The sequence below is a fragment of the Diadema setosum genome, chromosome 22 (genome assembly GCF_964275005.1).
Source record: "Diadema setosum chromosome 22, eeDiaSeto1, whole genome shotgun sequence".
Lineage (NCBI taxonomy): Eukaryota > Metazoa > Echinodermata > Echinoidea > Diadematoida > Diadematidae > Diadema > Diadema setosum.
The window spans coordinates 26,947,795-26,969,228 of record NC_092706.1 but is presented as its reverse complement, the minus strand read 5'-3'; the positions used below and the strand labels follow the sequence as shown (position 1 = coordinate 26,969,228).

General features: G+C 38.3%; 1 protein-coding gene across 1 annotated transcript in view; it reads left to right on the top strand.

Moving 5' to 3' along the window:
* The first annotated feature begins 20,718 nt into the window (after positions 1–20,718).
* The window catches only part of LOC140245365 (dynein axonemal heavy chain 7-like), a 129,723-nt gene continuing 129,007 nt past the window's right edge, over positions 20,719–21,434 (top strand). Inside the window, exon 1 of the mRNA XM_072324942.1 lies at positions 20,719–20,866. Within this exon, the coding sequence (XP_072181043.1) occupies positions 20,852–20,866 (15 nt within the window). The 5' untranslated portion in view covers positions 20,719–20,851. The remainder of the gene's footprint in view (positions 20,867–21,434) is intronic.

The following is a 21,434-nucleotide window of genomic DNA, read 5'->3' as shown; positions in this document are numbered from 1 at the left end:
GAGGGAATCGTGCCCTGATGTAAAATTAATGTTTTTAGTTTTTTCAACTGGAGAAAGTTAATTTTTACAAAGAACGAGATGGTAATGACGTTGAAGAAGAAAGAAGAAAAGAAGAATGACGACAAAGAAAAAGAAGAATGATGACGAAGAAAAGAAGATTATGATGACGAGAGAAGACAAGAAGAAGAATTTGAGATGTGTTTTTTTCTTCAATTTCTCTCAGTCAAAAAATGAAATTTGTAAGATCGCAACTGTTTATTTACAAACTGCGATCTTACAAATTCCATTTGTAGAGGGAGACAAATTGAAGAGAAACTCACGCCTCAACCTCTACCCCGCTTAATAATCTCTTGCTTTCAAGTAAAATAGAATGACGGAGAAGGTGATCGAAAGTGATGAAAGAGATGCGGAGGATGAGGATCCAAAGAACGATGAAGAAGCGGGAAAATAATGAAATAAAAAGAAGAGGACAAAGCAATGAAGGAGATGGACAGAGAAAAGAAGAAGATAAAGATGAAAAGGAGGATGAGCCGAAAAAAAGCAATAGATGGAGGAGATGAAAGATTTTGAAGAAAGAAAAAGGAGAAGACGGAGGAGACGAAGAAAGAAAGATGATGATAAGAAAGGAAGAAATGCAGAGCGAGAAGAAGAGAATAAAAGGTCCAAGGAGAGAAGCAGTTGATGACATTAAAGTCATAATTTGCCATTTGCAGATGAAACAAAAATCCAGCATTAGGGCTTCAAAATGTAATTCTCACATGAGTTAGAGATAGAAACAACCAATGTAAAAATAGTTTAATCAATGTTAAATGTTGTTAAATATACAAAATGTGAACAATAGCTATAATAAAAATGTTTCCAGACTAAACCGTCTACAGTTTTGGTTTAATGAGAAAAATAGCGATATATCTCTTTATATTTTAGGCTTTATTGCAATATTATGGTTAATAGGATGTTTTGTGATCAATACTGACCTACACGTATAAATCAAATGTGATATCTTGAAATTTTTTCAATCACTGCTCCCAAAGGTAAACAGGACCTTTAAGGAGCCAAAATACAAAGCCCACCAAAAAAAAAAAAAAAAAAAAAACCACAACAACAACAAGCCCCGTCTGTTGTTGCTGAGTACCCGTTTTTATACGTTTGAGGGCTGTTTGCTTATTTTGGTGTTTTTTCTTCTTTGTTTTTATAATTTTTGTGTGTGTTATATCTTTTGTGTATGTGTTCGTGTGTATGTGTTTGTGTCTGTCTTAAATTCTTTGTAAAGAAAATAGTCACAAATGACTCACAATGAGGCATATGACATGTTAGTAAGCAATGGTAAAATATTTCCGCTGCCCCTGTATATAACTTTTATATAATAATTGTATGTATATACACACTAAAGAAATGAAATATTAAATTAAAAAAAGTTAGATGTTTACACTCCTCCAATCTTTGTTTAATGTTGAATTTAACACTTAAATGTTAAATCTAAAATGTAGATGTAAAACTGCCATTGCAGAAAATCAATACTAAATACAACATTTGAGTGTTAGATTATCTACAAAAAGGTTGCAGGAGTGACAACATGTGAAATGTTGTATTTACCCTTTCATTTTTTAGAGTAAGTATTATATATATATATATATATATATATATATATATATATATATACATCATAGAGAGAGAGAGAATAGTGTGTATATAGTTATAATCTCTATCAATTTCAATGCATTCGAATCTAATTAAATGCACAACAAATATAGCGATGATTACATCACAAATTATCATAGAGTCAAATCAAACGTCTTATCACTACTCACATTTATCAGTTTATTCACAAACACGTGGATGGAGCGCAGTAAGAACGCAGTACACTCGTAATGATGATGAACATTTTAATGATTACATACGTTATGTGATTAATTGCGGGCCTTTCCGTGAGTATACATGTCAATAGGCTTACTACGTCTAAACATCTGTATACCTCATTTCATACTGATTTTAAAATATGAATTGTGAATTACTATACAACAGAATTGATGAGAATGAACACACACACACACACGCACGCACACACACACACACACACACACGCACACAAATGCTCGCCAACTGAAACCAATGTGTAGATGTGCGTGCTGAATGAAATCTACCTTTTTTCCCCGTTTTACGTGATTTATCACCAAGACTTTCGATTGAAGTTAACAACAGTCTAAAAGTTGATGATTGCAGTATACTTTAGGAAATACAATACAGTGAGCAACAGGAAACTAATACGCTGTTCTATATGAAACCATATGCAGTATACCCAATGAGGTAGTTTATTCTTACCTTGTGCTGTATAAGCACAGTATCACGATACCAATCTTTCATCTCCACCGTATTTTGTGCGATGTTGTTTGCACTACGTTTTGAAGCCTCGCGATGTCCAACTGTTATGGTTTCTTGTGGTTTTTGTTGTTTTTGTTGTTGTTTCTTTGTTCCTTGTTTTTAAGCTTTGGTCAAAGGAAGATTGTGGAGATTAGTTCGGGCAAAAATCCGTTCAAATTCATTTTTCCCCCTGCAAACTGCCTATCGCACCATCAGATGGCAGTTATATTTCTCATCTTCGGGTTCAGCGAAGCTCCATTTCACAATGTCCTTGCGTGAAACAATCTATGCGTATTACTTAAGGCAGACCTTTTACTCTCAAAGCTCAACGTCACGATCCCGTCACGATCGAGTATAAAGTGTGCTGTACATGACGCGTTTGCAAACAATATATTGTGACAAAATGTTACCAGTCTTTTCCATGTTAACTTTGATACAAAATGAACGACTTAATTAGTAATTATATAATAGTCATAGAATAATGAAGTCATGTTAATGCGTGCCGGTGTCAGGTGGCATACTGAGGTCCTGTGCAACAGTGTACAACAAACATAATATTGATTACCATTTTCACGATTCTGCTTAAAATACACATGCATTAATTTTTCGAGCATGAGAACTGCAATACCAGATTTCTAAACTTCTGAGCTCATAATAATCAGTAAAAAAGAAAGTGATGGTAGTACACAAATACTTTCGAGTATTCTATACAAAATGAAAAATCATCCTTCACTAAGAATTTTCATCAGAGTCCAAATATTTACGATTTCGTAAACCGTGAACGAGCCAAAAAGTACAATTTTGTTATATGACTGCAGGCATTGAATTGAATCCTATAGTCATCAAAATGCTCAAGGACTTAACTTTGTTCCCTCCTTAAATTGGTAACTATACTGTGTATTGGTAAATATATTGTAGTTCGTTTTTTCCGAAGGTATTCGATTATTCCGAAGTTTCGTGATTCGAGAATGAAATGAGGTTTATTGTTCCGAAGGTTTGTAAGTCCGAAAAGAAAATAAGGTTCAGAATTTCAAAGGTTCGTTGGTATACGCACATTTTTCTTTCTCTCATTTTAAGATTAACGAACCTTCGGATCAACGAACCTTTTTTTTTTCGGCATCACGAGCCTTCGGAATAATGCCACAAACGTTCTGATCAACGAGCTCTATTTCATATTCGGATTGACACTTATAGGTATACTGGATCTGTGTGTTTCTGAATAACGAACCTTCGGAACAACGAATTAATTTCATTTCGGATTAACGAACCTTCGGAATGACGGACATCACCGGCAACTACATCGATGGCAACGGTAGTTCATGAAAGAAATGATCCTGACACAATAACCTGACATATCATATTTATGTTAGAAGTAAGGTATAGATAAATCAGAATGCTGTCGGACTAAAAAGAAAAGGTCAGATGTTTCACTCTAGATTGAACATTATGCGTGATAAAAATGATTATCAAACTTTAAATCATGTACATGCTCTCACCTAAATGTGGTGACTGGTATAGATCATAACCATTGTAACCATCTGTGCAAATTAGCCAAGATGATTATAATTTCTTGTATTCTTGAAACAGAATCATCTTTTTTTTTTTAAACATCTCTTTCCTTTAATAAGTGTCGATGATACAGGTCAAGGGGAGAGCTGTGGGACGTTATGTCGCCACATGTTTCTTTTTATGTTTGCAATCAATATCATCATTCAGTGACATCATGTGAAACTGTAAAACTCCATACAGCGTTCTTACTCTTAAAGGTCTAACTTTGATGAGATTAAACTCTACCATATTCTTGACATCAGTTGATGAAAGTCAACTCGAACATATCATTATGAAACTTAACTTGGCAGAATAGGGGAAGATGACCAGTCATCAAAACCCTTTAGTTCATCAAAGTGAGTGTATAGTTACCATGCACTAGAAGAATTGTTCAGATCCAATGGGTTTGGTTTCTTTTTTTCTGCAATCCCTCGAGTTTTGCTTTAACATACCGTTTTGGTTTCATACTTATCTATGACACATTCCATCTTGTGTGAAAGGAGAATGCAAAGACGAATCTCTTGCAGCACATCGGTATTCTCTAAGCGACTTCTTATAAAAGTTAATCTACAGGTTTGTTTTTTTTTTTTCAAGAAAAGCAGTAAGATTTAAGGTCTGAAAAGAGTTTAAAACATTCCTTGCGGAATGAACGACTCATCGTCAGGAAGATGACGAACTGGCTAAACCGGTTGATAGCTGTTAGTCTTCGCATGAACAAGACGACAGAGTATGCCGTGGGGTTGGAGACGCCGAGATCGCGGACTGCCCCAAAGAGCATGCAGGCAATGCTGGGGCACCAGGCTAAGATATAGACGACCGCAACGCATAGATGCAAAACGATCGCTTTCTCTTGCTTCGTTCGCAGCAGAGGGCGAACCGCAGCACTAGGATCTCGCAACTCGTTAACAGCAGGTAGCGGCGCCACCGAAACTCTGTGACTGATCGTTCCGTCAGCCAGACCAGGAATGCTCTTCGCGTCTCCATCATATACGTTCATGTCTGCAGCTCCCGTCTGTACGGTTTGCTTCGCAGGTCGTGTTGCCACAGGTTGAGCCAGATCCGGTTGCTGATCTCTGGAAGTTGTAGGCTGACAATCATGACCAGTATCATTTGATTGATCATTTTCTATACCAGGTTTACCGCGCTGTAATCTGACGATTACTGACCGAGTATCATGGCGATAAAGGCTTTCCGGACGCCTGACCATCCCCCTTGGTCCTGCAGCCTCCATTTGAGCTCGGATCTTCGCTCGAGACCGCAGGTGCTTCATCACAAGTACATACAGGATCACCGTGATGGTGATGGTGATGAAAGAGATTATGGCAACGGAATTGGTATAGATCCTGGCTGCTCTGTGAAAGTTAGGCAGGATGCCACAGACCGAATAATCCGGGGAGAGGGTCATTAAGGTGTACATCATCGGCATAGGTACGCTTATGGACACTGACAGAACTATGCTGACAATCACAGTCACAAGCGACATCTTCGGATTGAGTCCGCGGTTGTACGGCTTGCATACGGAGAAGTAGCGGTTGACGGAGATTAGGGCTGCCATAAAAATGGACGCGTTAAAGCCTAAAAAGAACGAGAATCCATGCAATCTGCAGATCGTCTGACTTGTCTGCTTCGTGAAAAACAGAAAGTATCGAAGAAGCAGTGGGCTGGTAAAACACAGCAGGAGGTCGACGATCGCGAGACCGATGATGAGAACGTTCGTCGACGTCCGGTTCTGCCGGGCATGGACGGCGATGAGAACGGCGTTGCCCGGAATGCCGACTAAAATGACCACCAAGTGCAGACCGAGTGTTAAGATAATGTGAAGTTCCATAGTGTTCGATGTATAACTATGTACTGTATACCCTTAAATTCGGCAAAATATAACGGTGCATATACAGAAAACAACTACACTCCATAGATTGGTTCTGGAGACTCGTGTAGTACTAGTGGGGTTTTCCGTTATTATACTCAGTAGGATGCTGCTTTACAGAAAACCGATATCTCTTCATCAGATGTCGACGTTTGCTCATTCCCTATCGCTGCCTATGGATCTATTTATAATTCCTTTTAAAGAATTTGACCTGAACCTTCAAGTTATCGATTTGCACGAGAGCTCCAATATCAAGTCACCATGAAATCCTTTCCCTGTGATTAATACTGAGAAGAAAGGGAATATACATCTTAAGTTGCGAACTCACAGCAGGGATCGTGAGCTGGTAAATTCTTCTCATTAGTTTCACTAAGTTCCGCTCTAACTTGGAGAAGACATCCCTTTCCTGCAACTTGCACTAGTTATATACTTCATTCAAAGCCGAATCAAGATGAAATGATAATCTGCTGCCTCATCAAACCAAAATGGATCTAAATGAATCCCTCTCCATGAATTCGATGGCCGCTCCTTTCACGTAGCCTTGATTCCGACAAAGATCACAGAATTATATCGGGTATAATGTAGCTTTCATATAGCTTTAAAGATCTGTGACTTTCCATTTGAAAGCAGCCATTGCGAGAATGTGTTGAATGTCCGGACCTACACAGCATCTCAAATCCAACGTCGGTGATCAACAGCAGGTTCGTTTAGAAAGCAGTCCGGCGAGAATAATAAGTACATGTACACTGCAGCATCCGCTAAAATGAACACGCGCGCAAACTTCGGAGGGAGAGAGGCTTGTGCCGAAAGGGTGGGTTGGGTGGTGGTGCGTCGCGTTAATGGGAACACCACCCTTCGTCAAAAGCCCCTCCCCCCCCCCCCCACCGGTTTTACCGAAAGGGTGCGTTGGGAGCGTTGGGTTGCGTCGCGTTGACTGGAACCCCACCCTTCGTCCAAAGCCCCCCCCCCCCCCCCGGTTTTGCCGAAAGGGTGCGTTGGTACTTTTTCTCATGTAATATTAAAAGACGAGTTTTGAATTTATATTTAACCTTCAAACAACCATTTCAAAGAGGCTATCGTCCGGATCGGTTTACACTCTTATCAGGCGCGCCGGAAGCAGTTTTGGATTGGGGGGGGGGGGGGGGCAAATATTGGAGGGGGCTCACGATAGACCATACATATGTTACACAATATACACACACACACACATCTATCTATATATATATATATATATATATATATATATATATATATATATATATATATGTATTTATATATATACATATATATATATATATATATATATATATACATATATGTGTGTGTTTGTGTGTGTGTATATATATATAATAATATTATAATAGTGGCGTACGGTGGGTCGAAACATTGGGGGTGGGCACCTTGTGGAAAAGTAATTTTGACGGTGTGTATGCATGTGCGTGTGTGCGTGCGCAATAATGGGACTACAATACACTACGGAATGTGATACATTCAACAACGCAGTCATTGAGCAACATTGTAAGTTTTCCCTACTGCCTTACATGGATTATGGAATGACGGTGTGAAACGACAAATTATATACTGTCAGCAACATCAGGAGAATTGCATAACAATAAAATACGAGCGAGCGGAGCGAGAGAGCTTGAAAATTTTGACATTAGTCCCAAAACTGCCGTTTGTAGTTATATCTTTCGCTTTGGAAACTAAGGGGGGAGGGGGCATCGGGCGCAACTGCTGGCAATTACTGGCAGCAACATTAGGAGAATGGCATAACCATTCAATGCGAGCGAGCGAAGCGAGCGAGCTTGAAAATTTTGACATTCTACACTCCCGAAACTGGCGTTTGTAGCTATATATTTCGCTTTGGAAATTAATGGGGGCGCATCAGGTGCAACTGCTGGCAATTACTGGCTGCAACATTAGGAGAATGGCATAATGATTCAATGCGAGCAAGCGAAGCGAGCGAGCTTGAAAATTTTGACATTCTACAGTCCAAAAACTGCCGTTGTAGCTATGTTTTTCGCTTTGGAAATTAAGGGGAGGCGCACCGGGCTCAACTGCTGGCAATTACTTGCTGCAACGTTAGGAAAATGGCATAACGAATAAATTTGACAATTAATTTTGACATTTTACAGTCCCCAAACTGCCGTTTGTATAGCTGAGATATATATATATATATTTTTTTTTTAAGCTTTGGAAATTAAGGGGGCGGCCCAGGCGCAACTGCTGGGAATTACTGGCAGCAACATTAGGAGAATGGCATAGCGATTGAATGCGAGCGAGCGGAGCGAGCGAGCTTGGAAATTTTGACATTTTACAGTCCAAAAACTGCCGTTTGTAGCTATGTTTTTTCGCGTTTATTCATTTACATACATATCTATCTTATTTTATCTATTTTTATTTATTTGTTTATTTATTTTCTTATTTATTTTTTTTTCTGGGGGGGGGCTTTTTTGGGGGGGGGGGGGCAAAAATGCGTTTTGCCCCCCACTTTTTGCCTATGACTCTTATTACCACTTGGTCTACAGCCAGTTGGTCCAATAGACTGTTTAATATCAGTTGGTCTAATAACCAGTTGGTCTAGTCATCATTTCGTCCAATTACTGTTTGGTCTAATTGTTATTTGGTTTAATTACTATTTGGTCTACAGTCAATTCGTCTAATAATAGCCATTTGGTCTATTTTTGGTCTACTATGAGTTGGTCTAATTCCATTTCGTCTAATCATCAAATGGTCTAAAATAAAACCAAATTTGTTCAATATAAATTTGGTGTACACATCAATAAAAAGCCCCCCCCCCCAAAAAAAAAAAAAAAATAGCCCAGTTGGTCATATAGACGAAACGATGATTGGACCAAATGGTACCTGATTAGATCAGGAGGCTGGCTATTAGGGTTACAGCTCGTTATTCCGAAGGTTCGTTATTCCGAAGGCTCTTATTCCTAAGATTCGTTATTCCGAAGGTTCATTGTTCCGAATTTCATTTTCGGATTAACCAATCTTCGGAATAACGAACCTTCGGAATAACGCCACAAATTTTCGGATTAACGAACCCTTTTTCATTTTCGGATTAACGAACCTCTAAATATCTTTGAACAATGTAAAAGTCCATAAAATCTATTCATGCTTACAAGATGACTAATCTTAAGTACTGAGGATGAAGGTCTAAGAAGATATGACTATAATGATAATGAATTGGTCTGTCGTTGTTAATATAGATGTGTCAAAGCTGGATAGAGTCCTTGAATTATTATCATAATGATATCTCTCTTCTTCTTCTTCTTCTTTTTTTTTTTGGAAACTTTTTCAAGTCAGAGGAAAGGTGCTCCAGGGGTCAACCAGCAAGATTTAGTCTGTTCGCACCGTATTATAATAAAGAGGAAACATGATTTATGATAACCTGTAATGAAGAGAATTTGAAGGGCGCATTCGTGCAAAACTAATCAGTTATTGTAGCCTTTCTTTTTCTCTCGAGGCAAAGTTGAGCGTCAGAAACAACCTCCATGGTTATACCCATTTATACCCTCCCCCCTCCCCAAGAAAAAAAAAGTAGGCCCCTACTGATAATATTAATGATGTCGATCCAATTCATAATATTAATGATGTCGATCCCATTCATAGCGCTGGGCTCCTTTAGCAACCTTTTCTTTATATTCAAGTTGATTTAAAATTCAAGTTGATTTAAAACAGACGTACTCTGCTGAAATGGTCAAACGATATACTTTCATTTATTGCTAACTCGTTCAAGGTTATTGTTTTTCTTAAGTAGACCTGCGTGAATTTACCATTAACACATTTATCATAATGGGTACAGAGACTATAAGATTATGTTGGAGAGATGTGAGGAGAGAGAGAGAAAGAGAGAGAGTCGATATGAATGTAAGCGGATCGAGAAGGGTGAGAAATGTAATTGAATTCTGGAGTGTGAACACGCTTTAACGAAACTGTGATACAGCCTGAGGTAGGTAAATCATGCTGACCTGGGCCATAATTACCATTGATTGCCTCAGTTATCATCCAACATGTCTGCACTCTAGAAGTCTCGTTAAATCAAGATTCTTTGTTGCTTTTTATTAAAAAAATCCAGTGAAAGCAACAGCGTCATGCATGCATGATGAGTTCCTTAAGTTTCTCATATACACTGTATTATGCTTTCACCAAATAGTTAAAGGGACATTCCAGACGATTTTCAGAATTTCACATCATGTAGTACATAAATCGAGAGCTCCGTGTATAGATTTGTAGAATTTATCGTGATCCTTGCATGAGTAATGAAACCATCACTCTGAAAATTTCAAACAAATAACACTGAACAATGTTGATGGCTTCATAGGAGCCTCACATATTTCAGAATTGTAGCAGTGTATAATTCTACATAGGGTCAAAAATATGATACTTTTACTGCTTAACAGTGCGTGGATGAAACAAAATGTCATACAGAAATAAGCGTTTTTAAAAATGTTCTCACCTTTTCAAAAAAGAAATAACAAGACGTTAATTAGAATGAACATGTTTGGAATTTGACTGTCCATACGCGAATTGAATGACTGAAATACCCTTTTCGGCCAGTGCTGGCGAATTTGAATGACTGAAGAGCATGTGCCAATTTGAATGCCTGTTTTACGAATTCGAAAGGCACATGTGCAAATTTAATTGACCGAAATGCTAAATTGAACGAACAACTTGCAATTTTGATTGACAGAATTTGCAGTGACAAGGATTTTCGCTAAATTGAATGAACCTTCTATCAAATGGACTGACAAAAGTGCGAAATTATATAAATATATAATTATATATACATATATACACCCTGTCTTTCAGATAACACTGATGGGGGGGGGGGGTCTCAGATCATCGTGTTTCACAAGCACAACTTGCATTGCTGCTATCTCGCGGTCAAAATACTGAGTGGAGGTAGGCCTATAGATTTATATTTTTGTCGACATCTGTGACTGAAAGTGTATGCATTATCCGATTTTATTGGATTCCGCATACGTAAGTGCCCTTTCCAGCAATTCAGTTATTTTTGTGGATTAATGGCCTGGTAAATTGAAAGAATTTGCATTTTCCCATCTGTTTTGATACTCTAACAATTTTTGAGGGTGCATAATGGAAGCAATGCATCCGGTGGGATTTTTAAAGATCCGTTGCTATGGTGACAGAAGACCCATTGCTTCGGTGGTTTAGAATATAATTTTCTTGCCGCGCTTGCTTGCTTATTGAGCAGCAGTAGCTTCGTTTTATAAGATCCTGCATGGTATCGATATTCATTCTTCAGCATACGCAACTCCTGCCCATTAGTTAGCATTTTCATCCTAGCATAATTAGGTGAAATGACGCATTCGAATTTTAGTAGAGGCTACTATGTAATCCCGTGAGATTTTTGTGCCAAATTGATTTTTTTTTTTGTGCTAAATTTGTCAATTTGGGAGTGCTGAATCCAAAAAAACTTTGGTTCCACCTTTTCCAACCACGTCTTCAGCCGCCATTTTGAATTTCAAAATGGTCGCCATAACAAACTGTATTTTTATCCATATCTTATTAAGTGAGCATTGTAGAAGCTTCAAATTTGGTGCAAAATGCATGGTTGTGATGTCAGACACTCTGATATATCATTTTCTGATACTGTACGAGTGGATTGTTATGATACAATTTATAGGCTTCCATCTTGAAATTCAAAATGGCCGCCATAGCAAAGAGTATTTTGAACCATATCTCATAAAGTGAGCATTGTAGAAGCTTCAAATTTGGTGCAAAATGCATGGTTGCCATGTCAGACACTCTGATATATAATTTTCTTATACTGTGGATTGTTTTGATCCAGTTTATAGGATTCCATCTTGAAATTCAAAATGGCCGCCATAGCGTTTTTACTCACATCTCATGTTGCAATTATGGTAGGAGCATCAGATTTTCAGTAATGCACATACTTGTGGTGTCCAGCGTTCCAGTACTGCTGTTTCCTACTGTGGATCATTAGATAGGCCACCATCTTGAAATTCAAGATGGTGGCCATAGAAAGACATATTTACCGGTAAGCGCCTTAGATGAATAAAATTTTGCCAAGATTATGCTATATAGCTGTAGTTAGACCGAATTCATTTTCAGGTCACGCAGAACGACAACCATCTCTTAATTCAAAATGGCCGCCATAAATTCAAACTGTAAGGACGAGGTTCCAATGACGTCATCAAGCCATCCTGGGGGGCAAAAACTGCGTAAGGGGGGAGGAGTCCCATACCACTTCCCATCAAACGGTGTGGGCAAGCCTGTAAGCGTTACATCCCACGCCCATAATAGCCAAGCGGGTATTGGTTTGCGTATACTGCGTGCTACAGCTATGATTCGTTTTTGCCTCACAGGCAATACATTATTTGGTGTCGTGGAAACTCGTTAATAGTTATATTTTAATCCCAGTTATTAAATATTTGTACGAAAGCAAACATTGATACGATTAGAGGTGGTCTTTAAAAACTTGATGCTGCCTCGAGAGAACGAAGACAAACAAGGAAAAGTCTCGCAATGACAAGAAAATGCCATGTATGGTCACCCTACCAGGCATCCCATTCACAAGCTTGTTTGTTGACCACAAAATGAAACAACTCATAAGGGAGCTCATAATTGCTGGATGTATACTGTAACACAGAATGAGTAAGGAATGTCAATGAGGTTTTTTCTGATTGCCCTTGTGTGGGCCTGATCCTGAATTATCAAGTCTTCCAAGATGCTTACTGCTGCACCGCCAATGATTCTAAAACTACAACTATGAGCAATAATAGCTCAGTTCTGTGGCACTTTGGATGCATCAGAATTCCTCAACAATTTAGAACGTCATCACACGAGGGTAAAATCTCAAAAATTGTCACCGCATTGAAACTGATGAATGTGGTGTTTGGCAATCAGGTATAGGAAATATTCAAGGAGGATATCCTAGAAAGAGATGAAAAGGGAAGTTTTCATGTTCTCTACTAAGAATTTGTATCTGAAAGAATTAAAAAAATATATCTATCTGGGATAATATGAGAAAGGCCAGACATTCAGCTCTTGCAATTGAAATACACAGTGTAAGATTGGATAAAATTCATTAAACCTAAGAGGACCACTACCTTCTTATAACACTCCTACCGGTACAACAGTCTGATAGACCTGTCATTATCCAGTCATTGCTGGACGATGCAATTATGGAAGTTATAAGTTCTACTGTTCTAAGTAATTCCACAATCACTCTTCATCTCTCGAGTTTATGGCCTTCTCCTCATTCTCACTAACAAAGGTTCATTTTTCATACCCATGCCGTAGAACCCCATCAAACTGAGCCAAATAATCAGCCTGAAAGTTGAAATACTGATCAGTCAGTTCCATCTGGCACAGATACCACATCACGGGGAGGGGAGGGGGGGGGGGGGAGAGAGAAAGAAATAAAAGGGTTCATCAAAGATGCCATGGCAGCTGTCACCCGTCACAACGAGGAGGCAGATATCCTCATTCCGTTGAGTATTGTATTAGATGTTACTTCAAGAGCAACAGGGAATTTCAGAGATATTGATGATTATTGATGATTAGACACTGACATTTTCATTCTAATTGATATTTGCTTTACTTTAGATACTACATCACATGTTGTCTGCTCCATCACTGGAAAAGGAGATGATAAAGTACAATTGACATTCATTGTTGAGAGATTATGATCTGCAAATTGTTGCGAAGAACTGACAAAGGTCTGCTTGGTCATGCCTTTCACTGTGCAGGCTGAAGTTGAAAATTTGAGGATGTCTCAAAGAGCAGGTGGATCAAGACTTCTCTAAGCCTTGAATCATGCAGAATGTGCAATGACACAGTCCATGTCTTCCAGAAGTTGGGCGTGGATGACTTCAACCTGGACACTTTCCCATTGTGCTCTCGTAGAGTCTTGATACAACACATCCAGAGAACAAACCTCGTAAACCTTCACAACCTAATTTGTGCCTCTTCTTACAAGGGAATATAATATGGTACATTGTAGTTATTTCCAGCGGATATACATAAACTGTGCAATTAACTGCTTTGAGCTTCCTACACCAGCGGTAGCCACAGAATCCATTATCATGTTCATATGGCAAGAAATGCAAAAGTCATTGTTTCTGGAAGAATTTAGAACCAATAATCCCCTGTGTACAGCCCAAAAAAGTGCTGTGACTTCAAGAACACATGCAGGGAATGAGCCTAGGAGACATTAACTATGTAAATATCCCATTATTTTTATTTTTTTTTTTTTAGTAAACGGCTAATATTGTTTATTTAAACTTTACAACCAAATCGTCTAAATGGGGACATTTAGTCACCCATGCAGACACAGTTATTGAGGCACTTTCGAAAGTCATTTGCTTTGACACCAGAATCTCATGATTTCCCATTCACAAGTTTTGCCCAAATGCAATGCTCTTAAAGGAATGCTTCCCAAGGCAGCCATTTTGCATTTCAACATGGTAGTGTACCTACAGGAAGCAGCCCCGCCTGTGCAATAATGATACTATTTATTGAAGTGATTGACTAACACATAGGTCCTACATGAAAGTACTCCAGTATGCTTCAAATTGAGTTTGCAGGGTAAAGATCTTACAGCACCAAATATGGGTCTAAATCCATCTTGAATTTCAAGAGTGGCAGCCAATGCGAAAAATCCATTATTACAGAATGTATATAATTATATATGCGTGTGTGTGTATGTCTGTGTGCATGTACAGTGCACACCACTATAAACATTGATATGCCTAAAAGTTGCTTGTAACCACAGATATTAGCTGAAAAGCAGCCACTTTGAATGATAAAATGGCAGCCTCAAAAATGACCTGTAATTTTAGGGAGGGGATCAAAGTGCATCTGAATGTTCAACATCATGGGCCCGGTTTATGCCCAAAATGTGAACTTTCTGTATAGTTTACAACATGACATATGGATCAAAATATACATTCTGGTATGGCGGCCATTTTGAATTTCAAGATGGCCACCTATAATATTAAAATGAACCATCATGGGGGGGGGGGGTATTTTCCTGATACCATCTTCATGAACCTTGACAGGTTTCGCTATGGCAGGCACATTTCAAAAGGGGGGTCACATTGTGAGTGGTTCAATCGTACCGTTTCATGAGTATAACAAACGAGACGAACGCCATTCACTGGTGTGTGTATCCCTTCAAACTCTTACTATTCTATGGGACCCTGCATTTCCATTCCCATACATATTTAATTTGTATAATATGCATAGGTATATATTTTAAAGAAATGAAATTATGCTTTCTTCATTTTGTTACTCATTATCACGTGTATTTTGTTAATTTAGAAATTATTACAAATATTATGTTCTGCTTATACATTGTTCTCTGTTTATTTGATGGAAATTGATTTGAATTTGAATTTGAATTTACTACAGTGAGTTCGTTGACAGGACACTTCGCTTCAAACAACACTGGGATGGTATATTGATAGAGATGAGGATTGGACTTTTAACTTTTGGCGAGATACCAAGAAACCACTTATGAAATAGTACAGAACGGTGCCGTTCTAAGAGGAATTCAATGCCTATTAGATGAAAATCGATTTTTGGAATAGCTTAGACATCCCAAAACAAAGTGAAACAAAGTGAACTTGATAAAAGGTGAGTCCCACCATTTATTGGGACTGCTTTAAAAAAAAAAAAATAAATTTCAAAGCTAATCTTCATCAAATAAACGTTGAATCCCTCTTGGAACTACATAATTGCATATTTCATATAAGAGGTTTCTCATTATCTCACCAAAAGACTTTAGAAACCTGAAGTTAGGCCGCAACCAAAACTACACGTTAACTTTAAGCACATTCTTGCTAAGATTCGATTGGTTGATTGCACATCGTGATAATCTCAGATAATTGTTTATTGTTTGAATTCATGCATTTCCACTTTGTGTTCAGAATTTTAATCAAAGAAATGAATTACAAAAATTCTTAATATGTGCACAATATTTTGTCGTTTTACCTTAAAATGATAATTGAAACGTCTGAACGTATATATACAAGTTTTACTTAAACCTTTTTTTTGCGACAAAATCATAATGGTAATAAGAGATAGTCATATTAAGAACAAAACTGTTTGTGGGAGGGGAATTAAAAGCACTGTTTGTATTACTTGGGCATCCGAAAATTAAACACATGACAAAGCATAATCACACCAAAGAGACTACAACAACAATAACAAACAACAACAACAGCTCATCTTATTTAGTGAAGGAGAAAGAAATGGAAATAAGAAATAGAGGGATTACGAGATTAAGGGATTAAGAGATGGAGAAAGGAGAGATATCATGCAGGAGGATTGATAATTTCAAACAGAATATCTTTGTAGCAATTTTGTTTTCCTGAATTGTCTTTCAAGGTTAATCAAACCATATTCTTTTAAACTTGGGTTCAATGAATTTCAGAGTTTAGGCCATCCACAGGTGAATATAAAAATATAATGTTAAAGAAAAATGATTATCATGACTGTTCACATATGCACGGATAAATGCCATCGGACAGTTTGGGATAGCGCTTAGGAAGTCTCGAGCCGTGTACGTGACTCCCGATAGCTCTTTTGTCAAGGCTACAGTTTCCGATCGGTCCCCTGAGAAAGCGAAATTTGAATGTAGGCACCTGTATCACTAGTTAGGAATATGAAGAGTTTGTTTGCAAAAACCGCGTGCAAGTCCATATTTGTCAAATGGAGATATTTGCGATTAAAGGTCAAGAAAAATAGAGAGAATAATAAGAAAATTTGTGTTTCTTTTGACCATAACTTCAAAAATGTACCTTTATATGTGGTGACCAATATATCATTTAAAAGGTATTATCTTGCACTTTATGACAGAGACCGCACTTCAAAATCTTCAAAAATGGACTTATCGGTTTTTGCAAACAAACTCTTCATATGTATGTCTGTAAGATCAAAACGTCTGTTGTCTCCACGCGGATACATTATACACAATAATTTTATATTCTATTTTAAATAAAGTAAAAAGAAAATCGACTTTCTGAAACGCATTTGAATGGTCGAAACAAGCTCACCAGCCGTGACTTTTTATTTTGATTGCATAAATTTCAAATTCTGTGGCACATTAACGAAACTGAGTGCTCTAAAACGAAAGTTCCCTATTAACAGTTGTGATGGCGCAAAAATGAAACCGCGTGCTCTGAAACGAATTTAATTGTTGTTAATTGTGTTAAACTGAATGACAGATAAACATAAAACGTATGGCGTCTTTAAATTTGAATGACCATCTTTCGAATTTGACTGGTAAGAATTTGAAATTGACCGGTAAATCATATTATCCATCTAGGAGGTAAAATAAAATGTACTTCACGGTAAGTCCAGTTTGTTTATTGTTTTAGGTCTGTCTATCATAGCTATATATAAAATAAAGTTTGATTTTTTTTTTTTTTTACGATCCTAAATGAAGGTTGCTTTTCCATAAAGTTTGATACAACGTTCATGACAAAATTGATGACAAAGATAATACGAAACACCGATAAGTCAATGAAAAACAAAGACCATCAATAAGTGTGTTAGAGCAGTATAATATCAAACTTATCATGGAAAATATATCCATCACCTCCACTATCATCACTTTATTGTGTAGTTATTCATAAACTGCTGACGTCATTTATGAAATTTGCTCCTGCGACAAAAACGCTCCCATAAAGATATCTGCACGCTACGCATACTACAGTAACATGAATATCTACCCACAAACGTAACCCTAACCCCCAAATCATCATCCTTACATCAATCTAAACCTACAACCCTATCACAACCCTTATAACCCTAACCCAAGTCCTCGGAGAAAATAGGACCGGAGCATTTATTGTTGCAGGAGCAAATGTTATTTAATCGATTGACACAGGTGTAAACACATTCTTAAGGGCGTGGCAAATTGGCTCAAGATCCTTGGGAAGCCCACGTGAGTGAACACTCAAAAGCTTTACCTTGATACCTTGATGTAGTAATCCCTTGAAGCAGCTTGTACATAAAGCTATATACTGGGATGAACTCGAACTGTGTGTCGTGAGGGAGTGTCATTCAGTAATAACCATCAAATGTGATGGCCACAATGAATGAAGCGATGTAACCAATGTTAAGTCATTCAAAGAGTGTAGGCCCCACAGCAGACCAGTCATATAGCGGTAACGATGGGGGGGGGGGGGGGGGGCGGAAGTGGGATGAGGTGGCGATCATTACCACCATCACTACCACACACGCTCACACGTTAAACAATGGTGAAACATTTTAAATACATGTACCACATGATACAGGTTTTTAGTACCATGATAAGCGGAAAGCAAGACAAGGTTAATTAATATCAAAAAGTGAACACACAAGTATAACAATGAGAAAAATATCGAGCTGAAAAGACATATCAAGTGCAAAAGCGAATGAGTACTGGCCGCTAAAAAACAAAACAAAACAAACAAAAACCAAAAGGAAACACAGCATATCAAACAAGGCCATCCAAATGGGTGCTTGAGATCTCACCATAATAACGGGAAACCACGCAGCACATACAGCACCGTGTAAAGATCTCCTACCCCCCCCCCCCCCCTCTCCCCGAGAGAAAGAGGGAGAGAGAGAGAGAGAGAGAGAGAGGGGGGGGGGGGAGGGGAGGGAGGGAGAGAGACAGGAGAGGGAGGGAGGGAGAGAGACAGGAGGAAGAGAGGGAGAGATATATAAGCGAGGGGGATATGCTTTGCTGTTAGATTTCTGGTTGAAATGAACAGAGGTGACTCCCAAACTCCCAAATGATACTATATCTGTACAGTACATTGTATTCACTGAGCCCCGAAGTGAATACTATAATATACTTTTGGAGTCACCGAAACCCACACACCTTTAACACAAAAAAGAAAGCAAAAAAAAAAAAAAAACCAAACAAACAAACTTGAAATAAGGCAGAGTTTATTTGGGAAGAAACTTTCAAGCTAAAGAAGGGGGAAATGAGACACTGCCCAGTGAGTATTGAGTCTCATGGGCCTTATTGATTTGCCAAATTAGTGTCGAGCTGATGGAACGTATAGCTTGTGGACCTATTTTGCTTAATGTCGAGTTCTTGGGCCTTGGGCTTGGTCGCGGTTATATTCAGAGCAGAATCTGTGGATTAATTAAGTATATCAGTAGAATATTATCAATAATATTGTAGTGCTGGAATGTACGGACTATGTAGGCAAACCTGAACAGCGCCCTCTCTGCCATAACTTTCTATGTTGCTGTTTTTGTTTTTGTTTTAGCTCGCGAGAGTTGCTTTCACAGATTGAAGTAAGCTGACCATTTCCTTTATGCCTGTTGTGTTGAATTTCACACGCTGTTCAGTCCTACAATCGAACTCCCTGTCTTATAAAGACTTGTGATAGAAATCAATCACAAGTTTATTGAGAGCTGCAATGCAAATTGCGATTGATTTGGGGACTTGTGATTGATTTGAAGTCTTTATAAGACGGGGCCTTCACTAATGATCCCATATTTGAAGCTGTACATAATATGGAAAATACGATATATACATGTATTATCATCATTGTTGTTGTTATTGTTATTATTATCTATATAATTACTACTATTATTACTATATTGATCCTACTAGTTCCTAACCAGGTTTTATCCTTCAGACATTTTCGGGCTTTTAGGGATTTTTATTATCATTATTATTATTATTATTATTATTTTTATAGATAGTGTATGCAGAAGAAAACAAAGGAATTGTGCTCCAAATCTGTACTTTATAGGTCTACTGCTCCATCTACTAAATCGGAGTCGACACCAGTAAGCCGATGATTGTATCATAATTATGTTATGAATAATACATGATTATCAGTATAAGCCTACTTTACATCTTACAAGTTAGATCAATGTCATATCAATATAATAATCATCAAACTGGACCAAAAATGTCGGAGTCTTCAAGTCACCACCTATACAAATACCAACCAATGGTCCGTTGGCCCTATATGATTTATTTATTTTTTTAAAGAACGGAATGCTCTGCAAAAACAAAACAAGTAAGTACAAAGGAAACTAAACAAAATCGATCAAGAAACATGCCTGAACAGTTTTGTTTTGTTTGTTTGTTTGTGTGTGTGTGTGTGTTGTGTGTGTGTGTGTGTGTGTGAGTGTGTGTGTGTGTGTGTGTGTGTGTGTGTGTGTGTGTGCGTGTGTGTGTGTGTGTGTGTGTGTGTGTGTGTGTGTGTGTGTGTGTGTGTGTGTGTGTGTGTGTTTGATATGCTATAATAATAAATGCCCGTATCAAGTCAAAGGCAAGCATTGCATTTATGAACCAGGGTATCTTGGAAGTTTGGGAACATGTGTAGGCACCCTATTATGATTTGAATTGACTTGATAAGACCACTGACAATATTGACTAAAGAAATGACATTTATCATGAAAACAAAACTACACAATCTGCCGTAAAGTAATGTAGAATCTTCGACTGTCAATAAATGTTCCCACGAATTAACTGGTTATGAACTTCCAGACGGCACAGATTGGGGAAACTAAAAATCTATCGGGGACCCTATCCCTAAACCTAACCCTAATCCTAATCCTAACCCTAACCCCAATCCTAACCCTAACCCTAACCATAACCATAACCAAAAACCCTAACCCAACGTTTTTCCCATAGGTTTAACACGCGCCATGCCCCAATCTGTGCCGTCTTAAAAAAAAAAAAAAAACGCCTCCGGGAGCCAGACTACGATCGACCTGGACGTAAAACAGAAATTAGCTCCGCTAACTGCATTCAGGATCATTGTACTTCCGGGTCGCAACGTAGCGTAGCAACACACAGCGGCATGTACGTTGCACGGCCTCTCCATGTCTGGCTGTGTAATGTACGCATACGTTACGTACATTTGTTATCAGTTGAATTGTGTACGCTCTATGGATCTCTACTACGTAAATAACGGAAACCGGTTAGATTGTCTGCGTTTTTCAGCACATCAAACGTCTATTTCACTTAATCAGTGACTGCAGCAAGATACCAACAAGATGAATTTTGTATTTTAGGGTCGATTGTAGTTATTGGATGACTGAATACGTATAGAAATGGCTGACGTTCAGGTGAGTTTCCCGTTTTGCGTGAGCAAATCAATAAATTTGCAAGATGTCGCCATACACGAACATCGAAATCGACACTGCGGTAGTGTGTCGCTCACTCACATAACACGATAACTTTGGGTTTCTGTAGGCGGATAAATTTACAGTATCAGTAATGATGCATGATGAGGGTAGCGACGGTTTGATGAAGAAGGGTCATTTTATTTGGGCTTTCACCATCATCGTACACAACTAACAAGACTAACGTTAGAATTCTCTAATTTACAAGAAGAAGGATGTAGAATTCTAACACGTCGTTAGACCTGTAGACCATGTAACGTGTTAGTCGTTTTAGGGGCCTCAGTGTACCAAACGAGGAAAAAAGGAATCGGTGGGAACTGAGCTCAATACCCGGGAGGGCCCACACAGCAACAATGTCCACATTCCATGTGAACATCAACCTGGTTCATCTAACACCTGCAGATCTAACCGCAGCAGTGACCCCATACGGACAAATGCGTACGAGTACTCGGCGCCCCGCGACGGGGTTACTGCAGATCTAGATACTTCACACTAAACACAGGTGTCTTAC